At 39.7% G+C, this 13,563-nt stretch overlaps 1 protein-coding gene across 1 annotated transcript in view; it reads right to left on the bottom strand.

Moving 5' to 3' along the window:
- CDH8 (cadherin 8) overlaps positions 1–13,563 on the bottom strand; it is a 381,309-nt gene that overhangs the window by 193,649 nt on the left and 174,097 nt on the right. Inside the window, exon 3 of the mRNA XM_055412624.2 lies at positions 9,816–9,935. Within this exon, the coding sequence (XP_055268599.1) occupies positions 9,816–9,935 (120 nt within the window). The remainder of the gene's footprint in view (positions 1–9,815; positions 9,936–13,563) is intronic.

The following is a 13,563-nucleotide window of genomic DNA, read 5'->3' as shown; positions in this document are numbered from 1 at the left end:
ACAACTCAATACCAGAAAAACAAACAACTCAGTCAAAAAGTGGCAAAAAGACCTAAACAGACATTTCTCCAAAGAAGACATACAGATGGCTAACAAACACATGAAAAGATGCTCAACACTGCTCATTGTTAGAGAAACACAAATCAAAACTACAATGAGCTATCACCTCACACCAGTCAGAATGGCCCTCATCAAGAAGTCTATAAACAACAAATGCTGGAGAGGGTGTGGAGAAAAGGGAACACTCTTGCACTGTTAGTGGGAATATAAATTGAAACAGTCACTATGGAAAATGGTATGGAGATTTCTTAAAAAACTAGGAATAAAACTACTACGTGACCCAGCAATCCCACTCCTAGGCATATACCCTGAGGAAACCAAAATTGAAAAAGACACATGTATCCCATTGCTCATTGCAGCACTATTTACAATAGCTAGAACATGGAAGCAACCTAGATATCCATCAACAGATGAATGGATAAAAAAGTTCTGGTATATATATACAATGGAATATTACTCAGCCATAAAAAGGAACATATTTGAGTCAGTTCTAACGAGGTGGATGAACCTAGAACCTATTCTACAGAGTGAAGTGAGTCAGAAAAAGAAAGATAAATACCGTATTCTAACACATATGTACGGAATCTAGAAAAATAGTACTGAAGAATTTACTTACAGGGCCACAGTGGAGAAACAGACATAGAGAATAGACTTATGGACACGGGGAGAGGGGATGAGAGGGTGAGATGTATAGAAAGAGTAACATGGAAATTTACACTACCATATGTAAACTAGATAGCCAAGGGGAACTTGCAGTATGGCTCAGGAAACTCAAAACAGGAGCAACCTAGAGGGGTGGGTTGGGGAAGGAGATGGGAGGGAGGTTCAAAAGGGAGGGGACATATGTATACCTATGGCTGATTCATGTTGAGGTTTGACAGAAAACAGCAAAATTCCGTAAAGCAATTATCCTTCAACAAAAAGTAAATAAATTACAGAAAAAAAAAAAAAGAATTCTGGCAAGGATCCTATGTTATCACACTGTTCTGATTGCCCACATATTTTGGCTTCCCAGATGGCTCAGTGGTAGGGAGTCCACCTACCAAGCAGGCTACATGGGTTCAATCCCTAGGTCAGGAAGATCCCCTGAAAAAGGAAATGGCAACCCACTCTGGTATTGTTGCCTGAAGGATCCCATGCCAGAGGGGCCTGAGTAGGTGGCAGTCCATGGAGTCACAAAGAGATAGACACAACTTAGCAACTAAACAACAGCAACAACATATATCTCTTTTATGATTCATCATACACAACACTGCATGTTCAATGGCTAGCACATGACTTTAATACTAGAGTGTAGATATTGACTAGGTATCATTTAATGTGAATTACAAAGAGATTCTCATTCATCAGTGTATATCCTAGCATTGTTGGACAGCTTGAGCTTATCTGAATATTTCTTCTCAAAGGTCTGCACAGGAAAATTCTTTAGCCAGTCCTCAAGGCAGTGGAAATGATAATTTATGTAATCCTGATATTTAAAAAAAAAAATAGATCTTGTATGTTTGCAGTTTATCACTTTGGCTCAGAAGTTATAACAATGACTCAATTCCATAAAGGCATTCCATGAAGATTCTGTGTATTATCCTTGATTTTTATAAAAGAGAACCATTAGTTATATGGATTATTTTTTCCAAGGAGTACTTTTTGCCTTGGCTCATTTTTACAGGTTTCACTGAGACAACTGCTATTTGTATCCAAAGAAGAAAGATGGTCTGAGTCTCAAAAAAAGGTCAGTGAATTAACTTGGTTTATTTTGCAACTGGTCATTTTTCTTAGTCTTGATTGCCTGGAGCAACGTGCAAACTGTCCTGCAACTTTACCCTGATTTCTTCAGATAATTAAGCATTTACTATTCACTTGCCTTGCATTTTATTTAGATGCTCCATCTTCAGTCACTTAGGATGGTCTGCAACTGTTTTCTCACTGCTGTCCTCAAATTAGTAGTTTTTAAAATAAATGCCACATTTCTCCCTGTCTGTGCCCAAAATGTTACAAGCAAACATATGGTATTGGGGGTGGCAGGGAAGGGAAAACAAAAAAAAAAAAAAGAGAGAGAGAGAGAGAAAACATTTATAGAATACAAATAAGCTATTTTCAGCCTTTTGAAGCTATTCACAAAAATGACACTTCATTTTACAATTACTACTGCCTCACATCTTATCTGACATCAAACTGTTTCCTGTGTCCATGTATAAAGGAAACCTGGGCCTGATTCCAAGTTCTATGGGTCCATTTCTATACCAACAGCCCCAGGCACGAGACACAATGCATGGAAGTCAGGTGGCGTTACAGGAGAATGTGAAAAACTGGATCTTGCAATCAGAGAGACTAACTTGAAACCTTGCTTCAAACACCTTGTTCAATAAATGTATTAATATCAGTTCTGATCCTCTGTTCTCTCAACAGTAACACGGGCATGACATTTAGTACCTACCTCAAAATATAGTGTGGAATGAATTAAACTAAATTTGATAATGCACAAAAACCCAATTAGCACACTGCCGAGAACACAATACATGCTCAATAAATGAGGTGGTGGTTGTTTATAGTCTTGTTTTTATTCTTCCTATTGTTTATAATTTGACAGTTTGATGTAAGGACAGGGAAGACATTTTACATTACTTTCTCTGAAATACAGTTCTGTCAACTGCAAATTGGAGACTGAAATACTTCCTTCTTCACTATGGTTTAGAAACACAATAATATTTTCCCTTTTATTACTATTATTATTTTTATTATTATCACAGTGACCTCCAGAATAGGAAGATATATTAATAAACATCCTTTCTTCTGCAATGGCTGCTATGGTTCCCTGCACCTTTCCATCTCAACATCTAATCTAGAACTAAATCTGAGCAAGAGTTTATAAATCTCAAGGTTCATTTTTGCAAGTACCAGAATAGCACTGCATTGGCTAGACACTTAAGATATGGCATGAGACTTGGAAATGACGTGAATTTGAGTCTTCAGTGAATCTCAGTAAAAACAACAAAAATCACACGTGAGGTTACAGTGGTGTTCTTCCCACCACAAAAATAGACAGGAGGAAGACAGGCTGGAAACCAAACTGGATTCCCTTCCTGGTGTTTCCACTTCTTCTCTGTAAGTTGTGGCAAGCTTTTCCTTTTCTTTTTATTAATTCATTCCTTCCTTCTCTTCTTTCTCCCCACCCTACCCTCTTCCTGCCTTTCTTTCTGTCTCAAGGGTCGGACACGACTGAGCGACTTCATTTTCACTTTCCACTTTCACACATTGGAGAAGGAAATGGCAACCCACTCCAGTGTTCTTGCCTGGAGAATCCCAGGGACGGGGGAGCCTGGTAGGCTTCTGTCTATGGGGTCACACAGAGTCGGACACGACTGAAGTGACTTAGCAGCAGCAGCAGCAGCAACTACTTACTGAATAATTTCAGGTGCCAAACTCTCTGCTAGGCATAGGGATGCAAAATGAACAAATTAGACAAGCCCCATTCTTTCATGAGCTGTACATTCTAGCATGAAAACTGACTTAGAAACATAGGCAAGTCAATTACAAGATAATTACTGATTAGGAGACGCTCACAGAAGAGAATAAACAGAATAGATAGCAAATCTTTTCTGAATCCTAAGCTGATACCTAAAACAAGAGGAGAAGCTCTTCCTGAGACAGAACAATTAATGTGTTCTGGTGACAGGAAATAATTCCATAAAGTTGGCATGTAACAAGCAAGCAGGAAAACAGAACTTCTATGTTCCAAAGTCCAGAGTTCTGTCCTTAGCATTCTTGTGAGAGTAAAACAAGACACATACATGTATTCCTGTCTCCTATCCTTGGGTTTTGTCAGCGGAACCACTGACCGAAACCGCCTACCCTGGCCAGGTATCACAGTGACTGCTTGTGGCAATTCACTACTGCCAACTGGAAGAATTCAGAAAAGGTTCAAAGGAAAGCGGAGACTCTAGTCCTTATATCCTACCACCTCCCAGAATCCTTCTCATTGGAGTCCATCTTGGCTGAGTGATGTGTGCAGTACCAAGAAGGACCCTGAGCCAGAGTGACTGCCAACAGACAATCTGGAAACTAACCCAATTACCATAAATCCCGAGACTGAAAGCCACATGGCAGAGCAGGCCTCCTGCTTTCTGCCCAGGCACCCCTTCCCAATAAAGTCTCTTGTGTTGTCAGCACAGGTGTCTCCTCGGAAAATTCATTTCTGAGTGTCAGACAAGAGCCTACCCTCAGACCCTGGAAGCGGGTCCCCCTTCCTGCAACAGTTTCCTTTTTCTTATTGAAAATATTCTAACATCAAGGACTTGCGGAGGTGGTCAGTGGGCAGTCTTCTTTATACAGATCATTCCCCCAAATGATTCTCCGCATTCCATTTTTTGCTGGAAGTCCTGTTTTTGCTGGAAGTCCTGTCGTTAAATCATGTACAACTCTTCGTGACCCCATGGACTGCAGCATGCCAGACTTCCCTGTCCTTCACTATCTCCTGGAGTTTGATCAACCTCAAGTCCATTGAGTCGATGATGCCATCCAAACATTTCATCCTCTGTAGCCCCCTTCTCCTTCTGCCTTCAGTCTTTCCCAGCATCAGGGTCTTTTCCAGTGAATCAGCTCTTCCCATCAGGTGGTCCAAGTACTGGGGCTTCAGCTTCAGCATCAGTCCTTCCAAAGAATATTCAGGGCTGATTTTCTTTAGGACTGATTGGTTTGATCTCTTTGCTGTCCAAGGGACTCCCAAGTCTTCTCCAGCACCACATTCTGAAAGTATCAATTTGGCACTCAGCCTTCTTTATGGTCCAACTCTCACATCCATACATGATTATTGGAGGCATATGTAGGACTGGTTTTAAGTTTCAAGTGGGTATCTTACTCTTCCCAGGTATATCTCAGCCAACAGCTGTGCAAGGCAGGTGATAATAAAGCCTGGTCATTTGTGTACACTATGAGACACCTTTTAAGAGAAATCTTTGTTCCAGGCACCTCTATGGGTTTGGCCAAGATGCTGGTGAATCTACATTGCCTTAGCGTATATCCTCTCCTAACTTGCATGGGTTTAAGGTCAGAATTACAGTGTGATGGACTTCCCTGGCTAATTTTGCTTCATGTCTAACCTGGATTGCATGCTTTTGACCCTCCCCAAATTCATATGCTGAACTGTAATCCCCTCTGTGATGGTATTTGGAGGTGGCAGCTTTGAGAGGTAGATCATGAGGGTGAATCCTACAAAAATAGTATTCAGTTCAGTTCAGTTCAGTTCAGTCGCTCATTCGTGTCCAACTCTTTGCGACCCCATGAATCACAGCACGCCAGGCCTCCCTGTCCATCACCAACTCCCGGAGTTCACTCAAACTCATGTCCACAGAGTCGGTGATGCCATCCAGCCATCTCATTCTCTGTCGTCCCCTTCTCCTCCCGCCCCCAACATTTCCCAGAATCAGAGTCTTTTCCAGTGAGTCAACTCTTCGCATGAGGTGGCCAAAGTATTGCAGTTTCAGCTTTAGCATCAGTCCTTCCAATGAAGACCCAGGATTGATCTCCTTTAGAATGGACTGGTTGGATCTCCTTGCAGTATAAGGGACTCTCAAGAGTCTTCTCCAACACCACAGTTCAAATGCATCAATTCTTTGGCAGTCAGCCTTCTTCACAGTCCAACTCTCACATCCATACATGACCACGGGAAAAACCATAGCCTTGACTAGATGGACCTTTGTTGGCAAAGGAATGTCTCTGTTTTTTAATATACTATCAAGGTTGGTCATAACTTCCCTTCCAAGGAGTAAGCATCTTTTAATTTCCTGGCTGCAATCAGCATCTGCAGTGATTTTGGAGCCCAAAAAATAAAGTCTGACAGTGTTTCCACTGTTTTTCCATCTATTTCCCATGAAGTGATGGGACCAGATGCCATGATCTTCGTTTTCTGAATGTTGAGCTTCAAACCAACCTTTTCACTCTCCTCTTTCACTTTCATCAAGAGGCTTTTGAGTTCCTCTTCACTTTCTGCCATAAGGGTAGTGTCATCTGCATATCTGAGGTTATTGATAGTATTAACATTCATATAAAAAGAAGCCCCAGAGACCTAGATTCTTCTCTTTCCAAGGGAACAGGAGAGACAGCCTCTGCTTCCCAGAAGAGGGCAGTCACCAGAACCTGACCGTACCCACCCTGATAAACTTCCAGCCTCCAGGCCTCTGAGAAATAAATGTCCGATTCTCAAAGTTGCCCAGTTTATCGTATTTTGTTACAGCAGTAGAACTAAGACAGCACTTCTATCTTTCACAGTCTTTAAGCCCCAAGAAGTCATTTGCTCTCCTAACTCCAAGTCAATTTCTCAGACGAGGCAAATGATGCAAATTTCCTCATCACCAGAAAGCGTATTTTCTTTCCTTTTGCTTAGAAAATAAAAATTCAAATGTTCTATGTTCTTTGTACATTTTTCTAGTATAAAAATTAAAAAATATTCTTAATGTATTTCTGCCTCACACACTCCTCCACTATGTGCACAGGCATTCACACCAGTCTCAATTTTTCTTTTAGAAACATGAACAAAGGTCTCAGAGACAGACAAATTTAGATCCTTTAGGAACAACTAACCCTCTGATTTCATCTGAACAAACTCAAGTATAATTAAGCAAACATTTACACAATAATGCTCACTTTTCACTGAACATGTTGATGTTTCAATATGTGATTTGCTATTTGATATGCTATTTGATAAACTACATCAATTTGCTCATTGATAAGCTGCTAAACATCTGCTGCTGACTCCGTTATTAAATTTAGCCTCCACTTCCTTCTGCACTCTGTCTGCTTGTGTTAAAAACCTTAACTTCATTCAACCAGTATTTATTAAGCAACTGCTATGTACATGCTTCAAGTATCATTTCTATCCAGTGCATTTCCACAATAGTACCAGAATAAACTTTCTAAAATATGAATCAGATAACTTTGTATCTGTCAAATTGGACATGATAAGGCTAAAATGAATATGTGTTGAGATAAATACTCATTATGCTGGGTGAAAATGTACATATTAAATGTTGCTGACAACATTTAATTAAGCAAATAGCAATATATGTCAAATGAGATTTAAAGTTGCCTGAATGCTCTGACTTAGTACTAGGCTTTTATTCTCTGTACGTCATGGTAAGTTATTCCTAAGATATAAATTATTTAAATGGCATCATCATACTTCCTTGTATTTATGTTGAAAAAACAAAATCTGTCTGCCAAAATGGATTGTGAGATATTGTAGGCTGAGATTAGCATTTGTGAATTTGTCTCTTTATATCTAACTTGGTTCCTGGCACATAGTGAATGCTGATCTGGACATTTGTTGGATAAATATCTATTGCAGGCCCAAAGGTACAGACTTACAGCTATGACACAAATAAGTCCTGGTGATATAATGTTCTGTGTGGTGGCACTAGTGGTTAAGAACCTGCATGCCGATGCAGGAGACTTAAGAGACTCAGGTTCAATCCCCGGGTCAGGAAGATCCCTGGAAAAGGGCATAGCAACCCGCTCCAGTATTCTTGTCTGGAGAATCCCATGAACAGAGGAGCCTGGTGGGCGACAGTCCATAGGGTCTTACAGAGACAGACACAACTGAAGCGACTCAGCACAGCATGGCACGTGGTATCTGTAATCACTAACACCGTGTCGTATATTTAAAAGTTGCCAAGATTCTAAAACTTCTCATCAAAAGCAAAAAAAACACAACTGTGTGGTGATGGATGTTAACCAGACTTATTATGAAAATCACTTCACAATATATGCTATGCTGCACTCAGTCATGTCTGAGTCTTTGAGACCCCATGGACTGTAGCCCGCCAGGCTCCCGTGTCCATGGGGATTCTCCAGGCCAGAATACTGGAGTGAGTTGCCATGCCCTCCTCCAGGGGATCTTCCTGACCCAGGGATCAAACCTAGTCCTCCCAAATTGCAAGTGGATTTTTTACCATCTAAGCCACCAGGGAAGCTCTCTTGGGCTTCAGTATTCTTATACTGAGGTGAGTAGCCTATTCTTTCTCCAGGGGAACTTCCCAACCCAGGAATCAAACCAGGGTCTCCTGCATTGCAAGTGGATTCTTTACCAACTGAGCTATCAGGGAATTCCTATTAAACCTTCATGCTCTATACCTCAAACTAATATAACACTATGTGTCAATTGTTTCTCAATATATTCTCAATAATTATTTCTCAATATATTACACTGTAAATGGTGAACCAAAAGATTCAAGTAAACAAACAAATAGCCAAGGAGCGAAGAGGAAATTACTCAATTTCACTTAAGGAGTAAACACTTTTCTGCTTTGCAAATGCCGCTATACCACAACTCTTGCCATTGAAAAGAGAAGCTTGAAGACGTCTGACAGTGGCTTTGAAATTAAGGCCCTGGGTGTGAGTCCCAACGCTGGTCCCATCTCTCACTGTGACTCTGGCCGAGGAGTAGGACATCTCCAGATGTTTCTCTTTTCCCTTAAAATTCAGAGCTGACCACCTTCTCTACTCTTCCCCAGGGTCATCAAAGAGGACAAAGGAGATGACATCTATAGCAGACCTTCTTCTTCGCTGAGGAAAACGGTATGTAATTATGCCTCTAATTAAGGTATTTTACAAGAGTTATTTCCTGTTTCTGAATCTAAATTCAATTTTAAGCCTTGACCTATTTATGTATAGATGTACTTTTTCTCACTTTTAAATGCATGAGGATTTTTCTTTGAATTAAAAAAACGTAAGGAGAGGCTCTAAAATTTTAATTTAATTAATAAGTGACTTAATGGTAAGACATGAAAATTCATCTCAATACTGCTGAAAACTCATGAAGCAAAGTAACAAATGTATATGTACCCACATATTGAATTTTTCTATTTGGAATTCTGCAGACAAAATCACCAGACACAGGAAAAAACTATACCCAAAAGATGGTGTTATTTTAAGTAATTTTAAAATATGCTATAAAAACCAAGATTATAAAAAGTCTGACATGCTGTTTTTACTCTCTTGCTACACTGTTAAAATTAAACAATAAAAGATACATCTTCATTTACAAAAACTGTTATTTTATGAAGTTATCTGTCAAACCATTAAGAACAGATTTTCTAGTGTGCCTGTTTTATTTTTTTAAATAACTTATTTCCTGTTTGCTAAAATCTATACCATTGAACTCAGGATACTGGCTGCATTTAGTATTGGCACAAATGATAATATTTTCATGAGAGTTCTAGGACACAGATATCAGAATCCTGTTTAACAAATGAGAAATCTAGTAACAAATATAATATCCATGCATGAAATGATTACCACACGCCATATACTGTGTGCTGAATATTTATTGGTTCATCTGATCTTCATAAGGCTATGAGGAAGGTTCCACTCCACTTCATAGGTGTGTGAGTTGAAACTTAGAAATCTTTATAAATGTTACTTGCCAAGCATTTTGCAGCCAATAAGTAATTGTATTTATTCTTAAATCTGATATCTAAGCCGGCCTGAGGTATAAGCACACTTTTTTCCCAGGGATGAACAACGGTGCCAGGCCATCTGTTAAACAGGTGATATTCTACAAAGGATCTGCAATTCATTTTAAAATGTATCAAAATGATGTCAGGCTTGCCATGTACCTGGCACTGCACAGGAATAACACATTCAAATGTTACTGATAGGCAGTGAAGTTCCTTAACCAGGGCATTTCATAATCCACATTGCAAGAAAAGTGTTTCCCTCAAGCAATGACATAGTAAGTAGAACTCAAAATTTAGGCCACAAACCTGTTTCAGGCTCAATGGAAAAATAAGGTTGCCCTTCCAAAATGCTATAAACCAACTTCGCACTGTTTCCATAAACTGGGTCATCAGCATCAGTAGCTGTTACATTCGTGACAGACGTACCTAAAAAAAAAAAAAAGGAAAAGAAAAAGAGAAAATAAGAATTAACACATTATTCTTTGCCAAAAGTTGAATTTTGTCAAGGATATTATACAGAAATCCATGTGTAGTAATAAGGAAGAAAAGAAATCTTTTTTAAAATATGGAGATAAACTATCATAACTTCAACGATATACAAGCCTTTTAAAAGAGTACTGGTAAGTTGAAGTAGAATATAAAGACAGCTCTTTTAGAATCTGTATTATTTAAGATTCCTTTGTAGTTTTCATTTGAAAGATACCTATCAGATTCGTGGGCTTAGAGAATATGAAAAGGATACATATCAAAGAAATATGAAGCATAAGGTTAATAATTTGATGGATATAAAATGTAACATTTAAGTTATCCAAAAAGCACAACTGAATGTACTTGGAAAAATTGGCTGCTGAAAAAGCTGCAGAGAATATGAAAGGAATATTTTATCCATCTTATTTATTTCCTCAAAATATAAATTTATATTGGACTACTAATTAATCATAATATTTAGATAACTGGGCTGATGGATAACAGAATCAAGACTTTTATTTTTTCCCCCCAGATTAATTTTCCATTTTTACTCACTCATTCATTTAGCCATTTAATACATTCAGCTTGCCTGATACAAAGTCAAAATTTACACTCGAGAAGCTTACAGTTTGGTGGTAGGAGGGAAGAGGAGAGGAGAGGACAAATTCAGCTGAATGCACTGACAACTGAGTTTGGATCCCTCACTTAATCCAGCACAAACCAGATATGGTCAGGGACAGCTTTCTGAGAGGCATTGCATTTGAGTGGAATTATGAAAGGTGGGTAGAGTTTAACCAGAAAAAGAACAGCAGGGAAGGAATTTTAAGCATAAGTAAATACAAGGTAGTCAGAGACTGTGTTAAATTCTGGGAATTACTGAAAGTGGGGAGAAACTGGAGAAGTCCGGTGTGCTAACAAGAAGCATGTTTTATGAGGGCAGGGTCCATGTCTTTCTCACTAAGTGTCAGACATGTAACGATTATTGAACATACATTTGCTAACTGAACGGATGGACAAATGAATAAATCATCTGATGATTTCATAAGGAGTAGTAGGTATCACAAATGAGCTTCCTAGAAATAGATTCTAAGATGAAGATTTCTTGAATTTTTACTGAGGAGTCCCTTTGATCAGTATAGTAATACCTATATACAGAATCTAGAAAAATGGTACTGATGAACCTATTTGCAGGGCAGGAATAGAGGCCCGGACACAGAGAACAGGCTTATGGACATAGATATAGGAGAGGGTGGGACGAATTGAGAGGATAGCATTGACATATATACACTATAATGTGTCAAGCTGGAGAAGGAAATGGCAACCCACTCCAGTATTCATGCCATGAATCTCGTGGATAGAGGAGCCTCGTGGGCTACAGTCCAGGGAGTCACAATGAGTCCGACACAACTTAGCAACTACCAACAATGTGTAAAGTAGATAGCTAGTGGGAAGCTGCTGTATAACACAGGGAGCTCAACCTGGAGCTCTGTGATAACCTAGAGGGGCGGGGTGGGGTTGGGGGAAGGTTCTAGAGGGAGGGGACGTAAGAATACTCATGGGCTTCCCAGGTGGCTCAGTGGTAAAGAACCTACTTGTCAATCCAGGAGCCACGGGTTTGATCCTTGGGTCGGAGAGATCCCCTGGAGGAGGGCATGGCAACCCAATCCAGTATCCTTGCCTTGAGACGCCCATAGACAGAGGAGCCTGGTCATGGGGTCTCAAAGAGTCAGACACAACTGAGCAACTGAGCATGCATGCATGGCTGATTCATATTGCTGTATGGCAGAAACCAACAGAACACTGTAAAGCAATTATCCTCCGATTTAAAATATATATATATATATCTGTAGGAAAGCGAAAAGGACAAGACTGGGAAGAAGGAGCACTCAGGCAGGGATGCAATTACAACAAAGTCCTCAGTGGACTCCCCTCGAGAGTTGGGATGGTCATTGAGGAAATCCATCCAAGACTTTATACTCCAGCACTGACCAGTTATTGGCTGTGGGAATCTCCCTCAGAATGGAGGCTTGGCCCTGGTCCAGGCGGCTGTCTTCAGCCGAGGGATCATCAGCCCTGAACTGTCGACAGTCAACACGCCCCGCAGCTGAGGGAAGAGTGTTTTAAACCTGAAGGGAGCTGTGGGTGGATCTGAGCAGCATTTCAGTTTGCTGAAACAAGGTAGAGCTTCTGCAAGATATTGCCAATCAAAATCTTTTTGAAGTGTGCTGAATTATGGTCACTACAGAGGAAAATGTAATGTTTGTCGAGCAGTTGATCATCCTGTAAAACTGGAATTTTTACTCGGCATGATGATTCAGAGGTTCTACAAAAATCTACAGCTAGAGATAAAAAAAAAATGCTCTGAATGTCTGTTGTGTAATACATTCCACCAGACACTGGGAACAGTATCAAAAAAATAAATAAATAAAGATTCACTTTCACAAGCAGCTCATCAACTAGCTGGTGAAATGAGCATATGAAAGTACAATATTTGCAGTTATTTGAATATTGTGTGGGATGGAGAAGAGTTGGAGGCAAGACACTCCAGGTGAGAGGAGGACAGTAAGATAGACATGACTAGGTTTCTGTTAGGAAGAGAGATGTCTGGAAAAGGCAGTCATTAAAACTAAAGTTGGAGATGCAAACAGAACAAAATATAAGGACGCATAAATGTCAAGATGGGGAGAGCTGGCTTCATCCTGTAGAAAAGAGAGGAGATCCATCATTTGCAATCAACCTTATGTAGGAGGCTCCTCCATTAGTATTTCCAGATTCAGTTGGAGGCAGAGATATAGAATGTTAGGAGACGAGACAAGTTATGAGGTGTACAGTTATACTCCAATTAAGAGATGGTAAAACACTGACACTGGGTAATGACAATAAATACGAGTCTCAGTGCTGATTTCCTTGTTTTGGTCCTTGTACTAATTTTACCTAAAATGTTCAACTGAAAGTAAGCTGATAATGCTTTTGAACTGTGGTGCTGGAGAAGACTCTTCAGAGTCCCTTGGACTGCAAGAAGATCAAATCAGTCAGTCCTAAAGGAAATCAACCTTCAATATTCACTGAAAGGACTGGTGCTGAAGTGAAAGCTCCAATACTTTGGCCACCTGATGCGAAGAGCCAACTCATTGGAAAAGACCCTGATGCTGGGAAAAATTGAGGGTAGGAGGAGAAGAGGGCAACAAAGGATGAGATGGTTGGATGGTGTCACTGATTCAATGGACATGAGTTTGAGCAAACTCCAGGAGATGGTGAAGGACAGGGAAGCCTGGTATGCTTCAGTTCACGGGGTTGAAACGAATCAACATGAATTAGCGACTAAACAACAACAAAGCTGAGTAAGGGGTATACAGGAACTATTTTTGCAACTTTTCTCTAAGATTAAAATTAATTCGGGAGAGTATTTTTTTAATGAATAACAAGAAAAAGATTCAAGATTTACTAAAAGAACTGAGTTCAGAGACTAATCTGAAAGGGTGAATTCTTTCTTCCCTGCAGAAGGCCATGAGATAACTTTTATTTTTGTTTTGCTGGGTTGTGTTTTCACTTAGATTTTGTTTTAGGAGAAATTATTGCCCCCATT

This window comes from Moschus berezovskii, chromosome 22, assembly GCF_049115385.1.
Source record: "Moschus berezovskii isolate FMDL1 chromosome 22, NW_MosBer_1.0, whole genome shotgun sequence".
NCBI classification, from domain to species: Eukaryota; Metazoa; Chordata; class Mammalia; order Artiodactyla; family Moschidae; genus Moschus; species Moschus berezovskii.
This window is presented reverse-complemented; position numbering and strand designations above follow the sequence as displayed.